The sequence below is a fragment of the Lagenorhynchus albirostris genome, chromosome 6, assembly GCF_949774975.1.
Source record: "Lagenorhynchus albirostris chromosome 6, mLagAlb1.1, whole genome shotgun sequence".
Lineage (NCBI taxonomy): Eukaryota > Metazoa > Chordata > Mammalia > Artiodactyla > Delphinidae > Lagenorhynchus > Lagenorhynchus albirostris.
In genome coordinates this window covers 70,101,127-70,127,116 of record NC_083100.1, presented here as the reverse complement: position 1 = coordinate 70,127,116, position 25,990 = coordinate 70,101,127, and the positions used below count along the sequence as shown (strand labels likewise).

General features: G+C 36.2%; 1 protein-coding gene across 3 annotated transcripts in view; it reads left to right on the top strand.

The window, feature by feature from the left end:
* PSMD14 (proteasome 26S subunit, non-ATPase 14) overlaps positions 1–21,673 on the top strand; it is a 94,966-nt gene extending 73,293 nt beyond the window's left edge. For all 3 annotated transcript variants that reach the window (XM_060152770.1, XM_060152771.1, XM_060152772.1), the window contains 4 exons: positions 5,617–5,691; positions 8,873–8,998; positions 18,760–18,822; positions 21,262–21,673. In XM_060152770.1, coding sequence (XP_060008753.1) covers positions 5,617–5,691; positions 8,873–8,998; positions 18,760–18,822; positions 21,262–21,360 — 363 coding nt within the window. In that variant the 3' untranslated portion in view covers positions 21,361–21,673. The remainder of the gene's footprint in view (positions 1–5,616; positions 5,692–8,872; positions 8,999–18,759; positions 18,823–21,261) is intronic.
* The last annotated feature ends 4,317 nt before the right edge of the window (positions 21,674–25,990 follow it).

Below are 25,990 nucleotides of genomic sequence, written 5' to 3'. Positions count from 1 at the left end.
TGAGTATGATGAAATAAGCTACTAGTGTTTTTGATTGGGTACAGACAAGCCCATGCTTGCATGTTCCAAGAGGATATATTATTGGACCTGTTTAGCCTGTGATAATGACCTTTCTTATAACCCCCATAGCATCATACTGCTTCATTATTTTTTTGCAAATAGTATTTTTTTTGTTAAGTAGCATCTCACAGTCTAAGATCATTGTGATTACTGCATGGTGTGTTTCTGCCAGAAGTTTTTACTAATTGCAAGTCAACAGCCACCTGTTGCAGATTTCATCTTTTAAATTTAAACACTGGTTTTTAACCTTAAAATTTGAGTTAATTAAATAATTAAAATCTGTTTCTTTCTACATCAGTCCAGTTTGTACTTTTACCTTATAGTCTGTAATTTAAGGTGAACCTTATGAAGCAGGTTCCAAACCGAAGTTAAAAGGACCTGTGTATATAACAGCTACAGCATCATTGTTTTCCATTTCATTTTAGTTTGTTTTGGCTTCCAGTTAAAATCTGTATATATATTTATTTCACAGTTTTTATAGCGTCCATCAGGAAAACATCTATCTGGGTGCTTTACAGTTTTGAGACAATTCCAATACTGAAACACTCAAATGGGATCAAGCCAAAAAGTGACGGAACAAAGGCACACCTTAAAACAAATTCTTAGTTTTCTAAGACAAGCTAGAAAGAAAGCATCCCAGAAGAACTTGAAGTGAATGGTGATATTCATAATAGAGTTTTAAGATGTGTTAGCAGAATCTTTACCTCAGGGATCAGAAGCCTTTCAGAAAGGCTGTGCCTTTTATTTTGAAGGAAAGTTAGTTTGTATTTAGAGGGATCTTATTCCTAAACCAGCTTATTACTGGTAGGAATAGGAACCTAACAGGTACCATCAGCACTCATGTGGGTGGTTACTAATGCTTTTCTAACACTGATTTTTTTTTACTATCATACTTAAAGTAGGAGGGGAAATATTAGGGTTATACTGTAGACTACTATTTAATATATTGAGGAAAGTTCAAAATATGTTAAGAAAAAGATTATAAAATCACATATGCAAGTTCTCCTTTTTGAAAATATATATTTTATAAACTGTGCCTATATATTTACAATATGATATTAGTATTGATTACCTTTAGGTTGTAGGGTTATTGAATTTTTTTTCTTGTTTTTCCTTCTCTATATTTCTTAACTTTCTACAATTAAACATATATTGCTTTTAGAAAATGTTATTTTTAAAGCACTAATAGCAATGTTGAAGTATCTGCCACAAGACAAAGCTAATAGACAAAGTTTATGTGAACTTTTATGTTTTAAATGAGAGGTCATTAATAATCCTGATAGAGAGGGAAGAGTATAATGCCTGTACTGTAGACTTTTCTATTAATATATGTGACTTTGTATTATTTTGTTCTTGGAACATTTGACCATTATTGTCAAATATATAGAATTGAGAGTTAGCAAGCATTTATTTTAGTAACTAAAAATGTAAAAGTATTCCACTAAAAATTGTTCAACAACATTTCAGATGCTTAAGGGCCACAGTGTATATGAAGACTGGTTGTCAACTAAATGGAAATTTAGTAGCTGTTGATGCATAGATGCATTATACTAGGGTTATGAACCTCTAAGTGTAGCCCTGAGTACAACTGCATTGTCTAACACAGTTAAACTATTTGAAAAACATTGTTTTCGGTAGTTGTTAAACAGTTATAAAATAGTTGTACTAGAAGGAACCATTGTGATGATTTTGTAGGTGAGGAAACTGAGGCCCAGCAAGTTTGTGATTTGCCTAGCTTATCCACTGAGTTACTGTAGGAACTAGTACATAACCAGAGCTCCTCATTCTTTTATACTATATTTGGAAGTTTCATGAATTCATTAATTTTGGCATAGATAATGTATATATACAGCTCAAAATTCAAAAGGTATGAAAAGGTATTTAGCAAAAATTCTTGTCTTCTTTTGCCATTTGTGACCCAGTTCTCCACCCTAAAGGGAACAAAGCACATGTTTTGTTTCTTTCCAGAGCTATTATATTTATATAAAGAAAGATTCATTTTAAAGTATGATTTACTGGATTATATTTAGTACCACATTTTCAGTTTATCAATGTAAAATAATTTAAGGCAAACATATATCTTTAGATCTAAGTAAATATGCCTTTTTTAAGAGCATGAAACTTTTTTAACCTATCAAGAACCTATAAATAGGTTATTACATAGTTCATAAGCTGTGTATTTTATAGTATGCCTGCTTTTCCACAGCAGTGAGCAAATGGAGTTATAACTTCTAACCTCTTCTCAGTAGTCTGGACAATGCCAGTGAAGTATTATTTCACCGTAATGATTATTTGTGTGCTTTTCTTTGAATTTGTCATACCAACAAAATTATAAAGCTCTACTCTAAAGATTAGCTTAAAGAAACATAGAAATAACCTGGAAGTTAATCAGTGGGATCTCAAAACTCTGCTTTGTCTAGTTCCTCCTCCAAACCACTCTTTGTCTAGAATAAATAGCATCTTAGACTGATAGTACCAACCTAGGAAGAACTTCCTACTTTGAAAGGTTGGCAGCCTTTGAGCAAAGAAAACAAGGGTCAGGATATCCAAGAAGCAAATAAGCTAAGTCCTGTTAGTAATTCCAAAAAGTATTGTCCCAGAAACAGTGCTCTAAAAGGTGGCTAGCTTCCCAGGTCAGTCACTGAAATATTATTTAGCCCACAATATAAACACTATAGAATAGAACCATGCTTTTTAACAGTGCTTCTATGAGAAACTGTTGCAGATTTCAAATAATTAATGAATGAGCTTCAGGACAATATCCTGTTTTAATGAAGAATTGCCTAAATTTTCCTAAATTCATCATATGTTTGTTAGGTGTAAATTTAAAAGTTAAGTATTGATGTTTTGAGAAATTTCCTGATTATGTAACTTCTTTGTCTGCCTGACATACTATGGCATTTGCTAGTATGTTATGTTTAATTTGCAATTTGACCCTGTCAAAAGGCTAGTCTCCCCCTTGGTAAAGCTAATCTTATATTTGGTGTATGCTGTCACAACTTGTAATTCAATGTCAACTAGAATGGGGAATTTGAGAGAATTTGTTTTTCACTGAGCTAAATAGAAGAGCCTGTGCCTTTGGGTTTATATGGAAGGAGGACTGTACATGGCCAGTTTACCTATGATTTGGGATGAATGTACTTGGGGGCACACAGCAAGTGAGTAAGTGAAATTGGGAAATGGCTTGAGGATATCATTTGATTTAAATTTATATTTGTTTTATTATTGTCCCTGCTAATCTTTCATGCTGTCTGTTAGTTGTACTACTTTCATCTAAATAATGTAATTGAAAATCAAGTAGGTAGTGCCTTCAAGTTCCAAACTGTATATTTCAGCAGTACAGTTAATCTCCAAAATGTGGACCTATCTGTGTGCCCATTTGTCTGACTTCTGTATCTCTTGGCCATACCTGTTATTAGCTTTATGGCCACTATATAGAATTATATAGTTGAAGCACTGCATAAAGGTGATTGGATGAGAGGGCAGTTGGCACCTGAAATCTAGCCTAAACTTTGCTCTCCAGCCAGGCTGAGTTTGCTTGGAGCACTGGGCACCTTTTTCTAATTCTTCCACCCAGAGGATGCACTTCCTAATTTTCATAAAGGTGAGTACAGATTAAGGGAGGCACTGATTAGCTCCACTTTTTGATTCACACAGTACAGCATATCTAGGCACTGAAATTTAATTCACTATTCCTGATTATTATTGAAATGAATAAGGATTTAATAGATACTCCTAGTACTTTAATTTCATATAGCAACCATTTTATTATAGCAGATGTTAGGAATATAAGAATGGATTGTTGGGCTTCCCTGGTGGCACAGTGGTTGAGAGTCCGCCTGCCGATGCAGGGGACACGGGTTCGTGCCCCAATCCGGGAAGATCCCATGTGCCGCGGAGCAGCTAGGCCCGTGAGCCATGGCCGTGGGGCCTGTGCTCTGCAACGGGAGAGGCAACAGCAGTGAGAGGCCCGTGTACCACACACACAAAAAAACCAAAAACAAAACAAAACAAAAAAGAATGGATTGTTATAGTACATACCTAAAATGGGTTAGTATTTGGTGGGGCGATTTTTGCTAGCAAAGTTTAAAAATAAGACTATGCTTTGTTTTCATTCTGATCCCTGAAGTACAAAGACTTAAGAATTTCCTAAGGTACATTGTAGCATAGTATGATAGAAAAAAACATGGGCTTTGGAGTCAGAAAAACTTGGGTTCAAATCCCAGCTTTGCATTTTATTAGGTATAAACTAGGACAAATTGAGATTTGTGTCTTATTTCCTCATCTGTCAAAATACAAATGGAACCAGCCTACCTTACTGGGTTGTTGTGAAGATTAGAAGACTTATTGTGTAAAGCAGGTGCAGGTGCTCATCAAATGTTTCCTTTCCACCCCTTCTTCTACCTCAACACCTTAAGACTACATTGTAAAAATCCAGTTATTAGTGTGGTGGTTGTTTTAGTTAGCTTTATCTTTAGATTCCTGAGAGTTAACCCCAAAGCCCTTTTTGTTTTTGTACTTGAAGATATGTCCAGGGTGTATTTCTGTACTTTAATGTCTTAGAAGGCTGACAGAGGGGTCCACAGAAACTGTTCTGGACCTCATTTGAACCTATGTAGCTAGAGTTAGACATTTGTGCAGCTGTGAATGGATTACAGCACATGCAGGATTATTGTTTCTTAATAAAGCCATGCCATTAGCTTCAGTTTTTATGATGATTTGAGTGTTTGTCTTGGTGATCAAGTACAGTGGAAAAATTTCTGCTTAGTGAGGTTGCCTGAGACTGGACCCACTAAAAAACAAACTCCATTTCGTTAATTTGGAGACATATGCAGACACAGTTATTTTTTTATTTTATTTTATTTTTGCGGTATGCGGATCTCTCACTGTTGTGGCCTCTCCCGTTGCGGAGCACAGGCTCCGGACGCGCAGGCTCAGCGGCCATGGCCCACGGGCCCAGCCGCTCTGCGGCATGTGGGATCCTCCCAGACCGGGGCACAAACCCGTGTCCCCTGCATCGGCAGGCGGACCCTCAACCACTGCGCCACTGGGGAAGCCCAGACACAGTTATTTTTAATATGTTAGAACTGAATTAAGAAAAACGGAAACTCCAGATTAATGTTGTGGGTGAAGGAATAATTATATTATTATGTCTTTTTAGGCTTTTCTTTTGAAATAAGAAAGAGCCCCCTATGTAGATAATCATAAAATCAGACTTAATAAATTATGTATTATTTATAAATTATGAATAATTAGTTTATAGGTTAGATTATGATGTGGTCAAATCGTATCTCTGACTCTGAGCAAGACTACTAAAACTGTTAATTTGTGCGGCTCTATGTCATGTTTTAAAGAATGTGTGCCCTGTACCTCTAAACCTCACTTCTAAACTCGTAGCTGAGAAAAAAATAGTTTAATATTTACTTAGGATAAAAAGCTATTTTTAGAAGATGGTAAAGGTATTGTCTACAGGATATGTCAACAGTTTCAAACAGTTGTATTTATTTTATTAGATGAAAAATACTAATTTGTCCTTCTAATCATTTATCTATATAGGCGTTAATTCATGGACTAAACAGACATTATTACTCCATTACTATTAACTATCGGAAAAATGAACTGGAACAGAAGGTAAGCTTAAATTTTTATCTTAGAGGCGGAAAAAAATTTATTTCAAACAATTTAAACTATTACCTGGTATATTTGAATTTAAATTGTTGACCTCTTTCATTGATGCGTTCAAATATTTTTTCATTCCTGATGAACTGTAGCATAAAATAAAGGAATAGTTTATTGGACAAATTGAGAGACATTTTACCTTATTGGTAGGGGCTAAAACAGGAGAGGAAGTAGGAAACAAACATTGCAGTTTGGTTTTATGATAAATTATAAAAATCTTTCTTCTAGTTCTGCGATTTTTCTGATTAATTTATCTTCTCCAATAAAATGGCCTTTTGTTACTAAATTGCTAAATAAATAGCTTTCCAGATTTGAAATGAATAAATTAGATTGTAATTGTGTAGTGCTTTTTAAAAAAGTACCATGGTTACTTAGGATAAACTGAAGGTGAGTCAAAAGGGAAATGCATTTTAAGGGTTTTCAGATATTTAGATCTAAATTTTTATACCTTTTTATAGTAATCAAATTTGATGACTTTAAAAATTACCTAGCGTCTTGGTAGATTAGCATTCTTTAGTTTCTACTGTTTTAGGATTATCTCAAGAACAGTTTTTCTCTCAACTAATTGGAAATATTTAAGTCTGCCTACTGCTTTTTGAAATTACAATCTGAACTGCTTTTTTTCTTTATTATTACAATTGGTCATCCTCCAAATAAGCTTCTTGTATTTCTCTCTGAGAAAGACTTAAAAAATTTGAAAGAACATGAGTACTATTGACAGCCCCTAAGTTTTGATTTCTACATGCACGCTGAAGTCCAAACATAAGTAATCAGTAGTAAACAAGACCCTTCTTACTAGTTGAAAGTGTTCCCCACAAAGTCACCCTAGAAGGGATTCTAGTGATGGTGTATGGGAGTGGAGTTAGAGGGCTCTCCATACTACTCCCTCTTTCAACCAGATCATCTCCATTTTCAGTCTTATTTATATATTGTGGGCAGAATGTGCTGTATAAGATTTTCTGAAGTTTGATAGACAATTGTTTTAAAAGTTCAAAGCCACCAGTAAACTCACTCAAAGGTCCTAGGTGCTTGAGCATGACTTTGAGTGAGGGGCTGCAGGGGACCAGTTCTTCCTTGACCTGAGGGGAGACACAGAGCCATAGTTCTTCCTTCTGCTTGCTTTTGTCCCAAAGTTCATATCACCTGTGGTAGATTTAGTTGATAGCTTGAAGTACATTTTCAACACTTATTTTAATTTTATGTAGAATAGGTACAGGCTGTGGGATAAAAGGGTACCACTCAGACATAAACTGAAAAATTCATTCAGATATATAAATATTTTATCAGTCTGACACCCAGCTATTTGGAAATATCCATCTAATTACATCAAATTTTCTTTTTCTTTTTTTCCTTTATGGTACCCCATAAACTTAGCCACCATCCTTGGTATAAAAAACACACATATAAATACTTACATAAATTAATTAATATTTTGTTTATGTTCCTAGTATAGCTCAGTTCAGGTGCTTTCTTGATACTCAAAGCCCTGCCTTTACTCTTATCTCACCAACCTGTATACTTAACTCCAAGTGTTACCTGAGGGGCCCAATCCAATCTTTGTCCAGGCATGGTAGAATTATTCTCCTGGTCTGTGGGAACTTTCTTTGTTTGCTTCTGAAGTGTAGAAAAATCCAATTCTCAACACTTAATTATAGGTAGCTTTATAGCATAGGTAGTTGCAGCTGCACCAAAATTTCCTGAGGATGTATTTTCTAAAACACTGTCACTGGCGAAGATGGGTAGCAATCCAAGAAATTCGGGTTACATGTGCAGGAGTTTTCCAGTTTTTTTCCAAACTACTCTTGCTTCCATGGGCCCTAGGAGGGGCATGGAGGAATATGGATCTTTTGTGTCTTGAAAATTCTCATAGGTGATTTTGACATGCAGCTTATTCTCCAGCATAAGGAAAACTTTGTACCACTTTTAGCTGCAAACCTCTAAACAAATAATTGTTCTAAACTAAACTCATACACTTCCGACTATGTCTTTAGATCCTCATAGCTTGTGGATCTCACTTAAAGTATACTGGTTCTCATAGCAAAAGAACAATAGTCATTCTGTAGGTACCGTTTTTTTTTTCACATTGCATAATTTTATCAATCGTTTAGAAAACTCTTCTTATTCAATGATTATCCTCAACTGAAGGACATTATAGAGTAGGACTTTTAAGAAAAACTGTCTTAAGACTCTGAACTTGAAAACTTATGAACTTCGAAGAATATGTATTCAGAATTAGGAGTCCAGTTTGAGAAATAATGAACTAAAGTGTTTAGTTCCATGATCACTACTAATAGGGTCTGATCCCAGTTTGCTGATGTGATTGCAAAGTGGATGGATCTGTGATTTCCTTCCCAGTTTTACGACTTTTCATTCTGGTATAAAGAAGTTCAAAAATTTTAAATTATAGATGGAATATTAGAATTTGAAGAAAATTTAAAGATTAGCTAATACAAGCCTTCAGTTCATAGATATGTAAACAGGGACTCAGAAAGATTGACACAGTCATTCAGTAAATGGAGGCATTTACCTCCTTATCTCGGCATTTGAGAGCAGGGCTATATGAACTATTAGAAATCCTGTGTGTAACATAGTAGTTTCATTCATTCAACATATGCTTATTTAGTATTTGCTATGATTAGATTATGATCTAGATTCTAGAATCTAGACCTTGGTAATCTTGAAATAAACAGAGCAGAGTCCTTGCCTTGATTTCTCTTTAATGGGAGAGAAATGCACTAAACAAGAAAACAAAAATTTCAGCTGTTTATAGTGTTATAAAAATAATAAAGCAAGTTAAGGAAAGAAAGATGTTTAGATAGTATGGGGTGGCTTTATTATATAGTGGTGAGGAATGGCAGCTATATCTAAGGAAGTGAGAAGTGTAAGCCATAGAAAGATAAGAAAAATAGCCTTTGAGGCAAAGGGACAGCAAATGCAAAGGCCATGAGTTGGAGTATTCCTTAGATTTTATTAATATAAATTTAGAAGGATACTTATTAGAGTTTATTTAAATTAATAAAATTAAACTTAAATTCACTAATTCCAAAAGTTGTTTGTAAAGTTGTTTCTCAAGACAAATAAAGGAAATTTTCTCAATATAGGAAAATAATTAATTTTTCTTTATATTTTTTAGATGTTGTTAAATTTGCATAAGAAGAGTTGGATGGAAGGTTTGACACTTCAGGACTACAGTGAACACTGTAAACACAATGAATCAGTGGTAAAAGAGATGTTGGAATTAGCCAAAAATTACAATAAGGTAAAAACTTACTTTCAACATTTATTTCTTATAATCTTTAGAATATATATGATTAGATATCAGGCATTGTATAAATATAAATAGTTAAGAGTAGAGTGGCCTATTTTGTAGACCAGATAGTAAATATTTTAGGCTTTATAAGCCATCCAGTCTGTTGTAGCTACTCAACCCTGCTGTTATAGTGTAAAAGTAGCCACAGACACTACGTAAAGGGATGAGTGAGGCTATGTCCTAGTAAAACATTATTTACTAAAACAGGCAGTTGGCTAGATTTGACCCGTGGCTTATAGTTTGCCAACCCCTGTTGTAAATAGCTTTACAATTGAAATCTCTTCATTATTCAGAGGACTTTTTCTTGGAAGGGAAGGAGGAACAAGGAGATGTGAACAACAACAGCATTTAATACTTGATAACATATAACTTATTTTATGAACTTCTCTGTTTTTCATTTAATACGTATTTATTGAAAACCTGCTATGTGCCAGGTGCTGGGGATATGGTAAAAAAATAAGACCTATCCTCATGGAATTTATTTTCTGGTAGGGGAAACAGAAAGTAAACAAATAAACACAACATAATACATTGTAATTAGTGCTGTGAAGACAATAAACAGGATGATGTAAAGAGTAGCAAAGGGAGACCACTTCATATGAGGATGTAAAAAAGTTACATTTTTCACAATCTCCTGAAAATATTTATTGTATGCTAAAGTATATGTGGCCATGATAACATTTTGTTTATAGATTTATGTTCTTTTACAATTCTGAAATTAAGAGAATACTTGACCAAGACTAAAATGTATCTTCTGTATTGTATCAGTTTCCTAGCATTGCAATCACAAACTACCATATAATGGGTGACTTAAAACAACAAATTTATTCCCTCACAATTCTGAAGCTAGAAGTCCAAAATCAAGGTACTGATAGGGCCATGCTCCCTGTGAAGCTTCTAGTGGGGAGCATCCTTCTTTTTTTTTCTAGCTTCTCTTGGTCCCCAGGCATTCCTTGGCTTGTGGCAGCATAACTCTAATCTCTAACCAGGGTTATGACTTCAATGTACCCTTTTAGGGGGGACATGATTCAACTCATAACATGTATTTTTCAACTTTTTTGACCAAAACCCATATAAAGAATAGATATTACATTTGACCCAGTACCTGCAAATGTATATGTATGTGTGTATATATATTGCAACAGAAGTTTTATGAAGCAATATTTACCCTTATTACAAGTGGTTATATTCTATTTTCTTTCTCATTTGACTCAATTTCATACTGTTTCAGTTATATACATACATATTATATACATCGACATATAGTTTGCAACCTATTAATGGGTTGAAAACCTGCAATTTGTAAAACATATACATACTATACAGTGTTATGCTTACAGATATTTATCAAATATCTTCTGTACAATTTGCAGTGGAAAACAGGGATCCTTCCTTCATTTTTAGGAAAACAGGGGCATTAAGAAAAGTTCATAACCAGAGTACTTGACCAAAATTCGTGTGTTTGATAGCACTTTAGTATTCAGATTGTCCACAGACCAGCTGCATCAGTATCACTTGGGATCTTGTTAGAAATGCAGGTGTTTGACCTGCTAAATCAGAATCAACATTTTAACAAGATTTCCAAGAGATTTGTATACTCATTCAAGTTAGAAGTTAGAGAACACTGCCATAGAGAAGTCCATGTGAAGTCCTGTAGAAGTTCAAAGGCTTTTGCTTTCAGCTGGTACAGACCCAGGATGATGCCTTTAGAGAATAACATTTGAACTGGACCTTAAAGCATGAATAAGATTTGGACGTACAAAGGAATGTTACCCTAGGCCAACTGAACATCATGAGCAAGACTAGGAGACAGAAAAGCAAGGGCATCTTTAGGAAACTGTGTTTGGCTAGAGTACATGAGAAGGGTGTACATAAAAGGGTGAATAGTGGGGAATAAAGATTTTTAAAGTTACTGAAGTCAAGTAACAGAGTTTGGAGAATCATGATAGAGTTATTTTTGATCAGGGGCATGGTATACCCAGAACCTGACTTTATAAACATAATTTGACAAGGCTATAGAAGAAAGAGTGTTGTAAGAGGAGATTTGAAATGGAGATTCTATATTTAGGAGGAGCTTGCTATTACCCAAACAAAAGGTACTAAGTGTGTGAATTACTGTAGTGGCAGTGGGAAGGGAGGTATCAATAGACTAATAAAATAAAACATGGTGCCAGTTGGATAGATAAAGTAAAAGAAGAAGGAATCAAAGATGAGTTAAATGTCTCCTGCCTAGGTGACCAGAAGTATGCTGGTACCATTAACATTTCCAATTTAAGTAGAAGTAGAAAGATTGAGAAAGAAGATAAAGAGATTAAACAGGCAGGGAATTCCCTGGCGGTCCAGTGGTTAGGACTCTGCACTTGCACTGCCGAGGGTGCAGGTTCAACCCCTGGTCAGGGTACTAAGATCCCACAAATCATGGCTCGGCCAAAAAAAAAAAAAAAAAAGTTTAAACAAGCAGTTTACTATGTGGGACTAAAAATTAATGGTGGGGGCTAGAGCTTTTGGAGACAGTTAAAGTTGATATTGGTTGGCACACACCAAAAAAGTAATATTTTACTTTTTAAATTAAACACATCTTACAAAATAAATATTAACCAAGAGACGGTGTATAAGATTTGCCAAGTGTTAACAACAAGCCTTTTGAGAGAATTGAGCTTTGAAAAAATGTTGATGGGCCCATACAAGCTAAATTCCAGCAGAATTAGGTTTGGCTTTGAAGAGCATGCCCTGATTTATATGTAGTGTTCCAGCTGGAAATTCCCATTGCTTCTAGATTGTAGGGAAAAAATATATATATATTTAATCTTTCTAGTGTATGTTTTCATGCTGTGGAGATTAAAGAGAAAACAATAGTTCATCCTATTTAAAACAGTTAACCTTTTATAAATTAACCTTTAAAGAAATTTAAGTTATTATTCAGTGGACTGTAGGAATGGTTTTCATATCTCTGTAACATTACAAGTTTAAGTAAATTCTTATTGGTACTACTGCCAGGAAATAACCTATTTATGGTTACTGCTGCCCATCCACAGAAGTTTTTGCTATTTTACAGTTTTAAAAAATCTCTGAAGTACTCAAAAATTTGTAAGGTTTGGTTATAAAGTGAAAACAATGTATAAGCTGTGATATGAAGGAGTCCAAATTTGGGGCTGTAATTCCCTCTGTGATTGAAAGAGAATGTGGTGGAGTTTTTAGTAACACTTAAAATATAAAAAGAAAGGCCCATACAACCAGTTCTTCATAGTATTCTTTTTAATTGGTTGGTGTTTTAAACTAAGGTAATTACTGTTACGTGCCAGTTAGCTCCTAAAGTGAAAGAAGGTTAGAAAATAATTAAATTCCTTTGTACCAACTTTTTGATTTCAAGTCTGAAGTCCACACAGACGTTCTGCTTGATTATTAGTCATTGATTTCTCTAGTTACTGAACTTTAGCACCCACAACTCTTTTATTCCAAATCTCCTAGTTTATTCGTGCCAAGATGTATCAGTATTTTAATATTGATAACATTTGATTGGATATTTGTAAATGAATCTGCCAGTGAAAAAATGAATTGTAAAAGACTTTTTTAAGAATAGCATAGACACATAAAAGTTTGCTTTGTTTTCAAGCATGTAGCCCTATAAATTCAGAGATCTGACAGTTTACTTTTCAGGTAGAAAAACTGCCTACTTAGGAACCTGAAAGAAGGTTTGGATGCAACTTTTATGTAATTACATACAAAATATGTAATTATATGATTACATTTGGTTTATCAAAGTAGCTGTATTAAATAAGAAGGTCTTGTTTTGTGCTAGTGCAATAAGATAAGAAAAACAAAATAAGATATAAATATTGGGAAACCAGGCCAGATTATCATTATTTAAGTATGATAGGATATGTTTGCAATCAAGCATAGAAATACATGAAACTAAACTAGAATACTATTAGAACTATTATGATTGAGAATTATGTAGCCATGCAGTTACATAGGCTGAAACCAGTTGAAAAATATAAAAGGCAGGGCTTCCCTGGTGGCGCAGTGGTTGAGAGTCCACCTGCTGATGCAGGGGACGCGGGTTCATGCCCCGGTCCGGGAAGATCCCACATGCCGTGGAGCGGCTGGGCCCACGAGCCATGGCCGCTGAGCCTGCGCGTCTGGAGCCTGTGCTCCACAACAGGAGAGGCCACAACAGTGAGAGGCCCGCGTACCACAAAAAAAAAAAAAAATATATATATATATATATATATATATATATATAAAGGCAAATCAGTTTACAGAAGCATCCAAAATTACAAAGTATTTAGGAATAACTACCATAAAAAATGTAAATGTATAAATATGTATATATGACTTCTTTGAAAAATGCTAAAAACATTTGTGAATAAATTCCCATTTCCAAAAGGAAGACTTAGTATTTGTAAAGCTGTGGTCAAGCTTCCCAAAGGTTACTTTAGTGCTAGTAAGAATATCAGTGAGCTTTTAAATTTTGATAACTTGACAGTAAAGTTTACCTGCAATAAAAATAACATTTATTAAATGCTTATTAGGAGTCAGACTGGCAGAAAATATTTGTACCTATAACACAGAAAAGGCTAGTATCCAAAAAGTACATAACAGACAAAGAATTCCTATAAAATATAAAGAAAGGATAATAAATTGGACAACAGAGCTGGAAAATTCACTGAAGATGAATGGCATATAAACATGAAAAAGAATTCAATCTTATTAAGTATTCAAAGAAAAAAGTTAAAAGTATAAGATTTTTTTTTCTTTTCAAATTAAAAAAAATGGTTTGGGAGAATGCGCCACTAGTGGGAAAATAAAAAAGTGATATATGACATTTTTGAAGGCCATCTCCCATTTTATCTTTAAATTTTAAGTGCATATAACTCTTTAAGCCAATGTGTTCTCTTTTAAGGATTTATTATGAAGAATGAAATTCTACAAGTACCAACTTAGAGAAATATTTAAAACTTGATGTTATGTGTATAAAATGAAATTGTGTAACAATATGAAAAGTCCCTACTATGTTACCTTCCCTCCATTTTTCAATGATACCTCTCTGTCTCACATATATCTCAACGTATTATGCTGTTAACAGTGTCACCTCTCAGGTGGAAGGTAGGGGAATTTTATACTTTATGTAAATCCTGGATTCTTTTCAGTTTTTGCACTAAGCAGGTGTTATTTATATCTATTGTGTTAGCTTGAGGTAGCAATGGCTTAAAGAGTATAGGAATGTACATCTCTTGCAATTCAAGTCCATTCAAGTGAAACTTTGAAGTTATTACATTTACATACCCAGATATCTCCATCTTTTGCTCCACTTTCCTTGTATTGGCTTCCATCGTTTAGATCTCCTCATGATTCATGGTGATTGCTAAAGCTTTAGCCATCCCATCTGAGTTCCAAGCAACAGGAAGAAATGCAAGGGCAAAAGAGAGAGACCTCTCAACTAAATCAATTCCTGTTCAGGATCCTTCCTATAAGTCCCACCCAGCACTTCTGATTATATCTCATTGGCAGAACTTAATCAAGTGGACATACTTTGCTTTGAGAAAGGCTATATAGTCTTTTACCTGGGAGCATTACTGCCTTTAATAAAATTAGAGCTATATTATAAAAGAAGATGTGTATTAGGTAGGCAACTAGCAGTAGACTCTGCCATAGAAAGTTTTTTCAACAGTCTAAACTGCAGTTTCTATTATACATACACACACTTGTATGGGCACACACATGATGTTTATTTTATATCTCTGTTTTATATAATTATATTTTAAAATTGGATTCCTTATAATATTTTTAGAAGGAATTTACGTATTCTGGGTCACTTAATAAATCATGGGTTTGGCTTTATTCAGGATATGTCATTAAAAAGTAATGATTTCCCGAATTGCCATGAATGTTGCTTTGAGGTCTTTGGAGATAGATAAGACTGTATTTAAGTCACAGTTTCATTGCTTATTGGCTGTGTGGCTATATTGTCCCCATCATTAGTTGGGCACACTCCTTTTTTGTATATTTCATATTGCATTATAATTTGAGATTTACAGGCAGGTAAAGTAAAACCCAAATGCAAGCTTCTTGAAGAGCAAGAACTGTCTTACTCATAGTGAGTACTTAATAGTTATTTACTGAATGTATAAAATGAGGAAAATTCTACTGTTGAGGACATACATAGAATGTACTAGAGCGTTATAAGCACTTTCAAAAGGAGAGTTAGAAAAAAAATTTATAGTAGAAGTATTGCTGGAATTAACATATAGGAGATAGTGCCTAATTTCTTTATGTAAAATGTAGATTACTTCACTGGGATGTTTTAAGGATTCAGTAAATTAATATGTACATGTTAATGTTTAATTACTAATGGTTGTAGGGAACCCACTTTTTTGTTCTCCATATTCACACCTGTAATACTTTCTCATATAGTTTTCTAATTGTTTCATGTTTGTTAATTTTGCTTTCCCAAGTATGTTTTATAAAAGCCATTTCTTTAAACTTATTCTCTATCCCCATAACCCATAATGTGATTTTCAGTTATATAGTCAATGAATTGACTTTTTATGAAAATCAAGAAAGAACTAAAATGCCTATATTACATTCACTAGCAGTTTATGCAGAGATTGTTTAATGGTGAAAAAATATACCATATAGGTGATTTTACAAAGCATGTGCTTAAATGGGAGCATGGCATGTTAAGAGTGAACACTGCAAACATATCAAAGGGAAAAAAAGAAGCCCAAGGAATGGAATAGATATGACATATAAAGTGAAATAAGAGACATGGTGTCATGAAAGCAGAGGTTAAAGGATTAGAAGAGAAAAGGGGTATTGGAAAAGGTGTTCAGAAAGTTCAAGTAAACTGAGTCCATTGGAATTTGCCAGGTGGAGATCCTTAAAAGAGTACTCATGAAGTGCTAAGGGTCCAATCCATGTTTGTTAGAAGGTAAATAAAATGGTAGAATTTGAAACATAGATTTTCCATTTGAGAAATTTGACTCTTACCAGGAAAAAGATAATGAGGTTAATGGCTTTAGTAAAAGCCTCTTTAAGATGGGGGGTACATCTGAGGGGATTATGATAACATAACAGACCAAATTCCAGGAATTTCTTAGAACTGTGCAGACCGTGCATGATGGGATAGCCATCTGGGGGTCTTTGTTGATAAACTGTTAAAAACGTTTCTAGTGTGAATAGCCACAAACATTTTCAGTGCTTTTTTGTTGGTTGAGTAAACCGAAGAGCACGAATGCAAAAGCAAAATTTGATGCCAAATCACAGAAGTTGCCATAAACACAGAAGTTCCCCTAGTAAGGACACTGCCTGTGCCTGAATTTCATTTGTTTCTGCTGCTACCATTTCTTAATTTTTCCTGGTGACTAGCCAGATTAGAGCTATGAATGAAGGCAAACTGGTCTTGCTCAGATGATAGATGAGATAAAGGTAACTTAGGTAGCTGGAGAAAATATTTAGGGGTTTAATGTGATGATCTGGTCTATCTCAGAGTGTAAGAGATGTGCTTACTCTTTTGTCATGGGGGTTTGCAACCTTAGTATATGCCTAAATCTACAGCTGCTCCTCATTTTCCAGATGGCATCTATGGCTGGGAGTACTTTTTACCATCTGCACTTCTCAAAGAGTTTGTGAACTCTCTCTTTTAATTATAGGAAATGGAAAAACTAATTGGTAAAGTGGTTAAATGATATAAAAGATTTTTTAAATTGAGTTAGAGCTTTTTATATTCTGTTTAACCTTTCAAATAAGATCAATGCTTTAAGTGCTTTTTTACTTTCATCTTTGCATGTCTGCCATCTTTGATATTTGCAACACTCCAAAATACTCCATAATAACTATTTTGTACACGGATTGGTATTTTGAGCCAAATTCCAAAACCCTTACCTCCTTCCAGTACCGTAAAGTACTATTGTTGGCGTGTGCATAGAACTAACACTGAATGGATATAGAGTACAGACTTAACGTGAATTGTTCCATTTATCTTATATGTTTTCAGGTTGGTAAGGTATAGTGTCATGATTTGTAAAAGTAATTTAGAAAGACAAACTTTTTATGCGTTGCCAGTGTTTCTGTATATGTAAAACACTGAGATAGTAGGAGAAGCAATTTTCCAGTTAGAAGATACTTTTTTTAACTAGCTGCAAATAATAGGAGTGACATCTGACTCTGAAAATGAATATATTCTCTGTCTAGGGAATTCTAGATTTGGAGTGTTATTAACTTATTTTCCCCTTTTTAGTTTTATGAGTCATAAATGTATTTCCTAATGATGTGTTGTAAATAAGTATCCTGTAATAATCAGTAGATACAATACTTATTCACTGTCTTTTCTCTTTAGGCAGATTCTACTGTGGAAAATTCTCCAGATAGTTTGTCCGTTTATAAAATTAGATACTTGCCATCTTTGCTCATTTTCAAGTTCTCTGTTTACAAAACTATTAAGAAGGTGTGAAATGCAGCCAAACTTCCCAGTTTATGGGAAATGTCTGATGATTGCATTTCCTACGTGTTCATTGTTCACACATGAAGAAATTTGGCAGCTGCGAGATGATTAAGTTTAGAGTATCCAAATCTAACCCTCACTGGGATTTTGGTTTCCTGCTTTCTGCCCCTGTTTTCTCACCCCCTTTGTAACCATATTAAGTGCTATGGTATTACTTCTTAAGATTGGTGATACTTAAATTTTCTTCATTTTCCATTTATCAAATGCTGTGAATAAATCATAGACCAGGAGTTCACCTGATGCAGAGTCCTAGCTTCAGGCAGTACCATACCCAAAACTGTTACGAAGGAGGTTGCTTAAACTTAGAATTCTCAATAAAGAGGTTACACAGTGGTGCATTATTAGGGTAGAGGGCAATATTGGTAGCTAATCTAAATGCTGTAATTACTTCAAAATTATTCTGCTAGAAAATTTATGGTCATACACATAAAAGTTTGTAGCTGGCTTTGAAAATAGTAGAAAGTGGTTTGTATATATGGTTTGGTTGAATTAATTTTTATTTGATTTGGCATTTATTTCAAGTAATTTTTTTGATGTTGAAAACTTCAGATTACTCTATTTCTTCATGATTATTAAAGATCATTCATGTGGAGAACTGAGAATTTTTTCTGAGTACATCTATTACTTTTACAGATTTAAATATGTGAAGGTATTAAGGGATTACACTATATGATTTGTTAACTGTGGATCAAAAGTCAGTAGCAGATCCTTTGATCCTAAGTGTTACTGATAGTTAGATACTGGGTATGCACAGTTTGGTTGACAAGAAAAAGGTGACAAAGATAATAGGAAGTTGGGGGAGAGCCATAGTGAAAGTAGGAAAAGAAAAAGGAGACAGAATGGGAGTAGTTAGTACCCCAGTGCCACAAGCAGCTCCCTTAGGGTCTTCCATCTTCCAGTTTAGCCATCCCTCAGATAATTCCATAACAGTTTTCAAATGGTTACCACTTCCATTTGGTGGTCCAATTGGATATTTTCAATGTCTTTTACAAATTTCTTAAGTCTGTTTTCAAAATGATGGTGGTTATAGTTTTTATTACCCTGAAGGCTGTTCTGAAGATTAGCAGAATTACTTTTTTGTGCAATAAATTACTTGAATAAAAGGTTCTGTGAATGAAAATTATGATCATCATTATCTGATGATTATTCAGCAGTGGGAAAAGTACATTTAGAATTTGAAACTCTGTCCTTTGTGTTTCATTCACAGGCTGTAGAAGAAGAAGATAAGATGACACCTGAACAGCTGGCAATAAAGAATGTTGGCAAGCAGGTGAGGTGTACTGTAATAGGTTATGCATTCACATAATAACATGCTCTTGTAGAGTTAAAAGTATTTTGGAGCCTGTGTGATTTTTTTTTCCCTGTCTGTTCACTGTACATTTTTCTTCTGTCATGTAAATGTGATGCTAATTTTAAAGGTCCCTGAATTATTTGATGTCAGATTCTTTTTGCCATCTATAGAGAAGTAAATCACAAATATACCTGTGAGATACTATCTTTAGTGAAAACAATTTTGTAGAAATAAAGTAGGAAACTTGTGTCCTGAGTTGATTTTCCAAGCACTATTTTTACTTGAAATAATATTGTCCATGAAGATAATAGAATGATAGGTTTATTTCATATGTAACAGTTTTAAAAATGATATAGTTTATCAATATGTAGGCTTCAATATATAGGTAATATTCCTGAGAAAGCTTAGAGCCCTGTTGGATTCTACTGAGTGAAGGGAAAGGGTTTTAAGTATTTGCTCTTTCACTTTTCCCAAGATGAAATATATATTTTAGTTCCTATTTTTCTGAAGGTTGGGGGGAACACAGCAACCAATTAAAAGAATCTACAGATTAATTAGACTGTTTTTTAAAGAATGTTGATTACATTTTTTCATTTCATGGAACATGGTTATCATATTGCTGATGTTGGCAGAATCTTGATATTTCAGATGCAAGACACTAAGCTGTCTTTGCTTTCAGCCATCCTACCATATGCTCTGATCCCATCACATCTCACAAGCTATGTAGGTTTGGGCCAGGACCATTCTTGGATGGGAAATCTCTAAGAATCACCCAGCTGCCACAAGAAGTAATGTAGATAACTGAGGGAAGTGTGTTACCAATTCACCGCAAAACCAGTTATTCCAATAGAGCAGTAGGGGCAAGGGTCTGACTTAAGTATCATAATTGGTGAAGTCAAATCTCACTGCATTCTGAATATTACAGTTTCATTAACAAGAGGAACCCTCCAAAACCGAAAATGAGGTATAATTCATCTTATTCTCTCATCCTGTGTGATACAGTCACCCTTGTTGTCTTTTCCCACTACTTATTTTAGTCTAATATGTAATATTAGATCACCAACTTGGAGCCTAGCATTCAGTAACTATTTTTTGAATAAATGACTCTGATGCTATAGTTTCTTGATGTAGATTCTATTTAACAGTTAGCAGCAAAGAAATTAAAAGTGAAACTGAAAATATATATAATTGGCAAAGTTTAATAATCATCAGAATCATTTTTTAAAAATATAGTACTTCACTAGTTTGGCCTCCTTTGTGGCAAAAGCAAAACTGCCTATGATGGAATCAGACCAATATCTTTTTCTCCTGCCAGTCTTTCTTAGTCTCTGTCACCTAAAATGTCCTAAGGCTTATTTCTGAAATAAAGAAAATTTAGTGTTGTGGTCTAGTTATTTGAAATTATTTGTAGCGTGTTGTATCTCTGGGTATTTTAAAGAAATCAAGCGTATTGAAATTGTAGTTTAGAAAAGAACAGCCAAGAAGTAATTTCAGTGGTGAACATTTGTTTAAAGTTAGGAGTCTTGGTATTTTAGCAAAATACATATAAGAAAATAATGGTTTAGTTGAAAGTTTTTTATTGTGTGCAGTATCTATCCTTTATTTCAAAGCTTTCAAATTTAGCTGAAATATTTCAATCAGCTCAGCCTTAAACATAAATGTATATTAAGCATTTAAACTTAACCTCCTTTATTACAATGCAATTTTAAGTCTTGTTTTTAACTCAGATGTTTCAAATACAGATTTGATCAGGTTTAAATTAATGGATTGTACCTATATTCTTTTCTGTGATACATTTTTTCAAAATAGCTACACGAAATATCCTTAACATTTTAGAATTGATCCAAATTGTATTTAAATTTTTAAATTACTAACAGTGACTTTTGATCCAAGAATATTTCCTGAATCATTTAAAGCACTATTCCTGAAATATTAAAATTACATAGGAATTAAATTAAAATTACAGAGGAAGTGATGAGAATTCACATTGAACTCTTTCCTTTTGGTATGTCTGCTTTGAGTAAAGTACCCCCTCAGACATTCAGTATATATGAATGGCAGAAAGTATACACACATAATCAGGCTTATACACACAGATAAAATGCTTATGCTTTTTTAAAAAAATCAGATGATTTCGGATTTGTATAGAATTCCTTGTGACTATCATTTCTGCTGCAGAGTCATAACATCGATTGTGTAAATCGGTCTTTATTTTATCAGCTCCTTAACATTTTAACAGATTTAGAAATCCTGAAAATGTAACAATATATAGGGAAAGTTAAATTGTAAAATATATATAAATTTAGTTTTGGCTTTCTTTACCAATTTCATCAGCTACTGAAAAAAAATCTAAATAATTCATCTACCAGTAATATGGTTCTTTTTTCTTTTTCTTTCCTTATTCCTTTTTTCTTTTAGGACCCCAAACGTCATTTGGAGGAACATGTGGATGTACTTATGACTTCAAATATTGTCCAGTGTTTAGCAGCTATGTTGGATACTGTTGTATTTAAATAAAGCAATGCAAAAAGCTCTTAGTGATACTTTCAGTGTATAGTCCTCTTGTTCCTAATGCTCAAAATCAAGGGACCTCTGAAGGTGTATTTGGTTAAATGTAAGACATCTGGCATCATTTGCAGCACTGTAACACCTTCAGTCTCCGTTGTGCAATTACTTCTGTTTCTTTAGTCAGGGTCTTTGCAGATTCCAAAGTTGTATAAGAATACATCAAAGTGGACAAATTTTGTTAAGATCCCATTTAATATTTGAAGAAATCAGTAACACAAATATATTTTGATTGTTGCTTACAAAATAAAATACATTTACAGTCTATGTCTCCTGAGGTCTTTTTGGCACTGGGTGGAATTGACAGAATAACATTTGACAGTGCACTGGAAATCTCACACAAAGATATGTTTTCCTTTGTAATTTAAGATAACACATAAAACATCAGTGTGATAACAAAACTTCACAAATGTAAAATGACTGCCATTAAAGAGTGGCTACCTCATTAGTGAGTAACCCAGAAAAATGTTGACATATTTTATTAAAAATATTTGTCACAAGTTAATATTGAATACTCAATATCTTGTTAACAGATTATACTTTCAGTATTTCAGAGGGGTACATATAAGGAGAAAAGGGAGGCAGTTTAAATTTAGACTTTGATGATTTTTTTTTTTTTTAAAGAGTACATTCCACCAACAGTGTTGCGATTGTCTGGGAATTGCCTGCTGCAAAACTTCACTAGACTTCCAGCTGAAACAGCCATAGAAGGTGTGCAGTGTCCTCAAAGCAAAACGAGAAACGTAGCCATAATGTGAATTGAATATCATGAGCACATAAGCAGTAATTTTGTTACTGTTTTCTCTCATCTTTCTTAAATTAACTTAGAAGTACCCAGTTTTCTGATAAAGACAAAAATTTGACTAATGGCAGTTTTCATAGATGACCTCGTCCCTCAACCTGTTTCTAACCTGATGTACATAAGTACTCACACATGGTACAGCACCATACTGGGTACACCAAAGAATGTGCAAAACGCATGGAGACAAAGATTTAATTGTCTCTCTCTTTGTGAAAAATGGTAAGAATGTTTCTAAGGCTTCATTAAAGAGGGAATTTACTTGGGGATTTAGAATTGAGCTTCAGCCTCTGATAGAGTAGTATGAATAATGTGGTGAACCAAATTACTCTCCTATTTGAATAATTCTAGGCTGTTCTTGGTTGCCTAATGAAAAGTTACCAGAAACTAAAAGTGGAAGTGGCTTAAATTCCCACTATGTTTCACAGTCTCTGTTTTTGGTGGAATAAGGTATTCTGAGCATTTCTTGATTGTCCTGTGGTTTCTTCTTTTAAATATAGTGATGGTATATTTTATATAGGACTTGTAATATGTATTAATTGTTGGGATTATAACAGCTAACCATTTACAATTAAAATATGAGTTGAAGTTTGTAGAAATTTTCCTTTTGCCTGATTTAAACTTGTGTGCAAGTGTTTCGGGTTTTTTTAATACATGATTTTCCCCTTTACATAAATCAGGTTCTGTGACTTCTTCACAGATAGTGTGAAAAGCTAGTCAAGATTATTTTTGTACAATATGTCCAAAGAAGAAGGCCTCAGTAATACAAGGGTTATTCTCAACATTGCATTGGAAACTACTTTTTTTTTTTTTTCTTTCTTTCACTTTAGTCCCCTGAAAAATAGCTCCTGAGTGAGTAAAGTGACTGAGAAGGCTTACACAAGGCCTGCCTTTTGCTCTTCTTGTTTGATCACCTCATCTTCCGGGACTTCCCACAGTCACATACCATGTTCTCCCACTTGGTTCATGTTGGAGACGTTCCCAATTTCAAAACCTTACCAGAATCCCTCCTAGCAAAAACCTACAGTTTTGTGGATTTGGAGTCAATCAGAATGAGGATGTCTTAAGGCTCAGTGAACACCTTTCTCTTGGAATGCACAGCTATCTTAGCAGCAGCCTGATAACCCAGGCCGAGGCAGGCACTGAAACAACTTATTTAATCACAAGCTCAATAAACCACTTCAGGGTGTGTGTGTGTGTGTGTGTGTTTATGTGAGCATCTTTACCGGTCTCTGCAGCACTAAAGCAGCACTAGAACCAAAACTCTTGCCTCTAATACAGAGATGTTCCCGCTTTCCACTTAGCCTAGTATGGGGGCATCAAAAACTCCAGCCTCACTATTCAGTGCCATCTGCCTGTACCAGGAGCACCTGAGTCTTCCGGGAGCTCATTAGAAATACAGGCCTGCTGAATCCGAATCAAGAATCCTGGTGTGGTGCATAAGCACTTCTAAAGTTTGAGAAGACCAGCTCTATGGAAGTATGATTCAAGAGCTGATGTGCTGATTCTGAGAAAAGCCTGTTTTCCTTCTTGAGCATATATGTTAAAGACGTAGCCTGTATGTGAGGAATCACTGAATTCAGTACTGGTAATCTAAGTGAGAGTGCACATTTATCTCCTAATCCAATTCCTTAGAAACTCTGAGGAGGAGGCACTCTCCCTTTCCTCTACTTTAACAGTCATTTTTAGCATTCTTCATTTTTTTAAAAAGCCAGTTCAGGGTACCGGGAATAACAAAACCCGAAAAAGAGTCCAGGTAGAGTCTCTCCTTTCTGCGACACACTGAAGGCTCTGTCCCACCGAGGAGGGGGTGGAGAGGCATTCGGGGACAAAGAAGTGAATGATCGAAAAAGGGGAAAGCAAGAGTAGCCAAAACCAGGCCACAGGCTCTCGGGAGAAATGGTGGTGAAAGGTAAAAGGCAAAGAAAACCAAGCGTCCAATAATGTCATAGCTGCTGTCCCCTCCCCCCACACCCCAACGCCTCAACAGTTAAGGCCCTGCTTGTTAGTGAAGCTTCCTGGCCACGAGCTGAGATTTGCTTTCGAAAGGAAAATGGGGTCTGGCTGTATTTTTTTTTTCCCAGTCCGGGACATCTGGGCACCAACCCTTCCGGCCCTGGGCCGCGCTCGCCGGGCCTTGCCACGCCTGGTGCCCTCTGCGGCCAAGGCTCCCGCCCGCCTCGGGGGCGCAGTCCGGGCTCAGCGCTGCCCGCTCAGCCCCCAGAGGCGGCGCTCTCAAAATGCGCCCGCCTAGGCGCAGGTCGAGTCGGGTTAGACCCTCTCTGCAAAGCGCCAGACCCACCCAATGTCCCCGGCGCCGCTCTCCCTCAGGGAGCGGCCGGGCCCGAGGAAGGCAGATGCACTCTCTCGGAGGAAGGTACGAGCTCCACCGGGCGGAGGCGCCCAGGCCGAGCCTCCGGCAGGGAAAGAGTGTGTGCCCCCGGGGTCCGCGCCAGCGGCCGCTCGCCCCGCGCTCCCCGGGTCTGTGGGCGGCTCCCTCTCGGGACCGCCAGGGTGCTGGGGAGCCTACGGGGACCTTAGACAATGGAGCCAGAGCGGGGCGGCTGGCCTGGGGCCGAGCGCCGGGCGCGGGGGCGGCTTCTCTCGCCGCCTGCCCCCGCAGTGCCCCGCGTGGAGCCGGCCCGCCAGTCAGCCAGCTCGCAGGGCCGAGCTGAGCTCCGGCGCTGCGCTCCTCCTCCTAGTTCCCGCGCGGCTCGGCGTCCCGGGAAAGCCACAGGAGGGCAGGTTGGCGGGTGCCGGCCACGGGAAGCAGCGTAGAGCGGTGAAGCCTCTTGGCCTTCTGGTTCGGGCGGAGGGCTGGGCTCCTCTGTAGACCCAGTACTGGGAGATTTCTTCCTACACCTCGGTGCTGCTTTGGGCCTCGTGCTATTGATTTGTGCCAACATCCTTTTAAACTGGTTCTTTTCTCTATTCCTCTTTAGATTCTTTCTCATTTTAAAATTACTGGCATGGATTCTTTTTCTCCCCTCCAGATTATATAAACATTAAACACACACACACACATACACACACACACACACACACACACACACAGAGTCTTCCGTAACGATCACTGCGTTGACACCACTTCCACTCTGTCTCCCCAGATCAACGCTTCTAGGGAACCCATTTGCGCGAGGACCCGGCCCTCTCTTTTCCTGGCGAGGCTTTTGAACCTGTCGCCAAGGCCGTACCTCAGAGAGAAGGAAGTGCAGTGGCATGCGAGGCATGCATGGCGCCTGCCCCCAGTTAGATGCTCTTCAGATAATCTGCAACCAAGCTCGCTGATAAAATATTTAGGGAAGACCTCGTAAACATCACAGCAACTACATTAAGGCACTTCAGCCCGACAGCTTATGATTATTTCAAAACTTAAAAAGGAGATCATTGATTGTCACTGTTTCTGTGCTCAACCAAGAAACCGAACCTTCCCGAGGTGGGTGGATGGGGGGGGCTGAGTTGCTTGCCTTTCTCCCCCACTACTCCCCCTTCCCGCTCTCTCTCATGGAGGTGGCTCTCAGCAGCAGTGATTTATTTATGTATGTATGTAGTTTAAAAGGTGTGCGTTGGTGGGGGTGTTCGTGGAGGACACACAGGACCTGCTCACAAAGGACTGGGTCAGGTGTCTTGTGCTTCTGTATTAACTGGAAAAGACAGACTCTGGAACTTTTACAGGGCGAGAAGAGGCCACCGGCTCGCGCTTTGTATACTTTGCACTTGAAATCGTTACATTCAACTGAATATTTGGCTCATTCAGATCCGAAAAATCTCCTAGCATCGTTG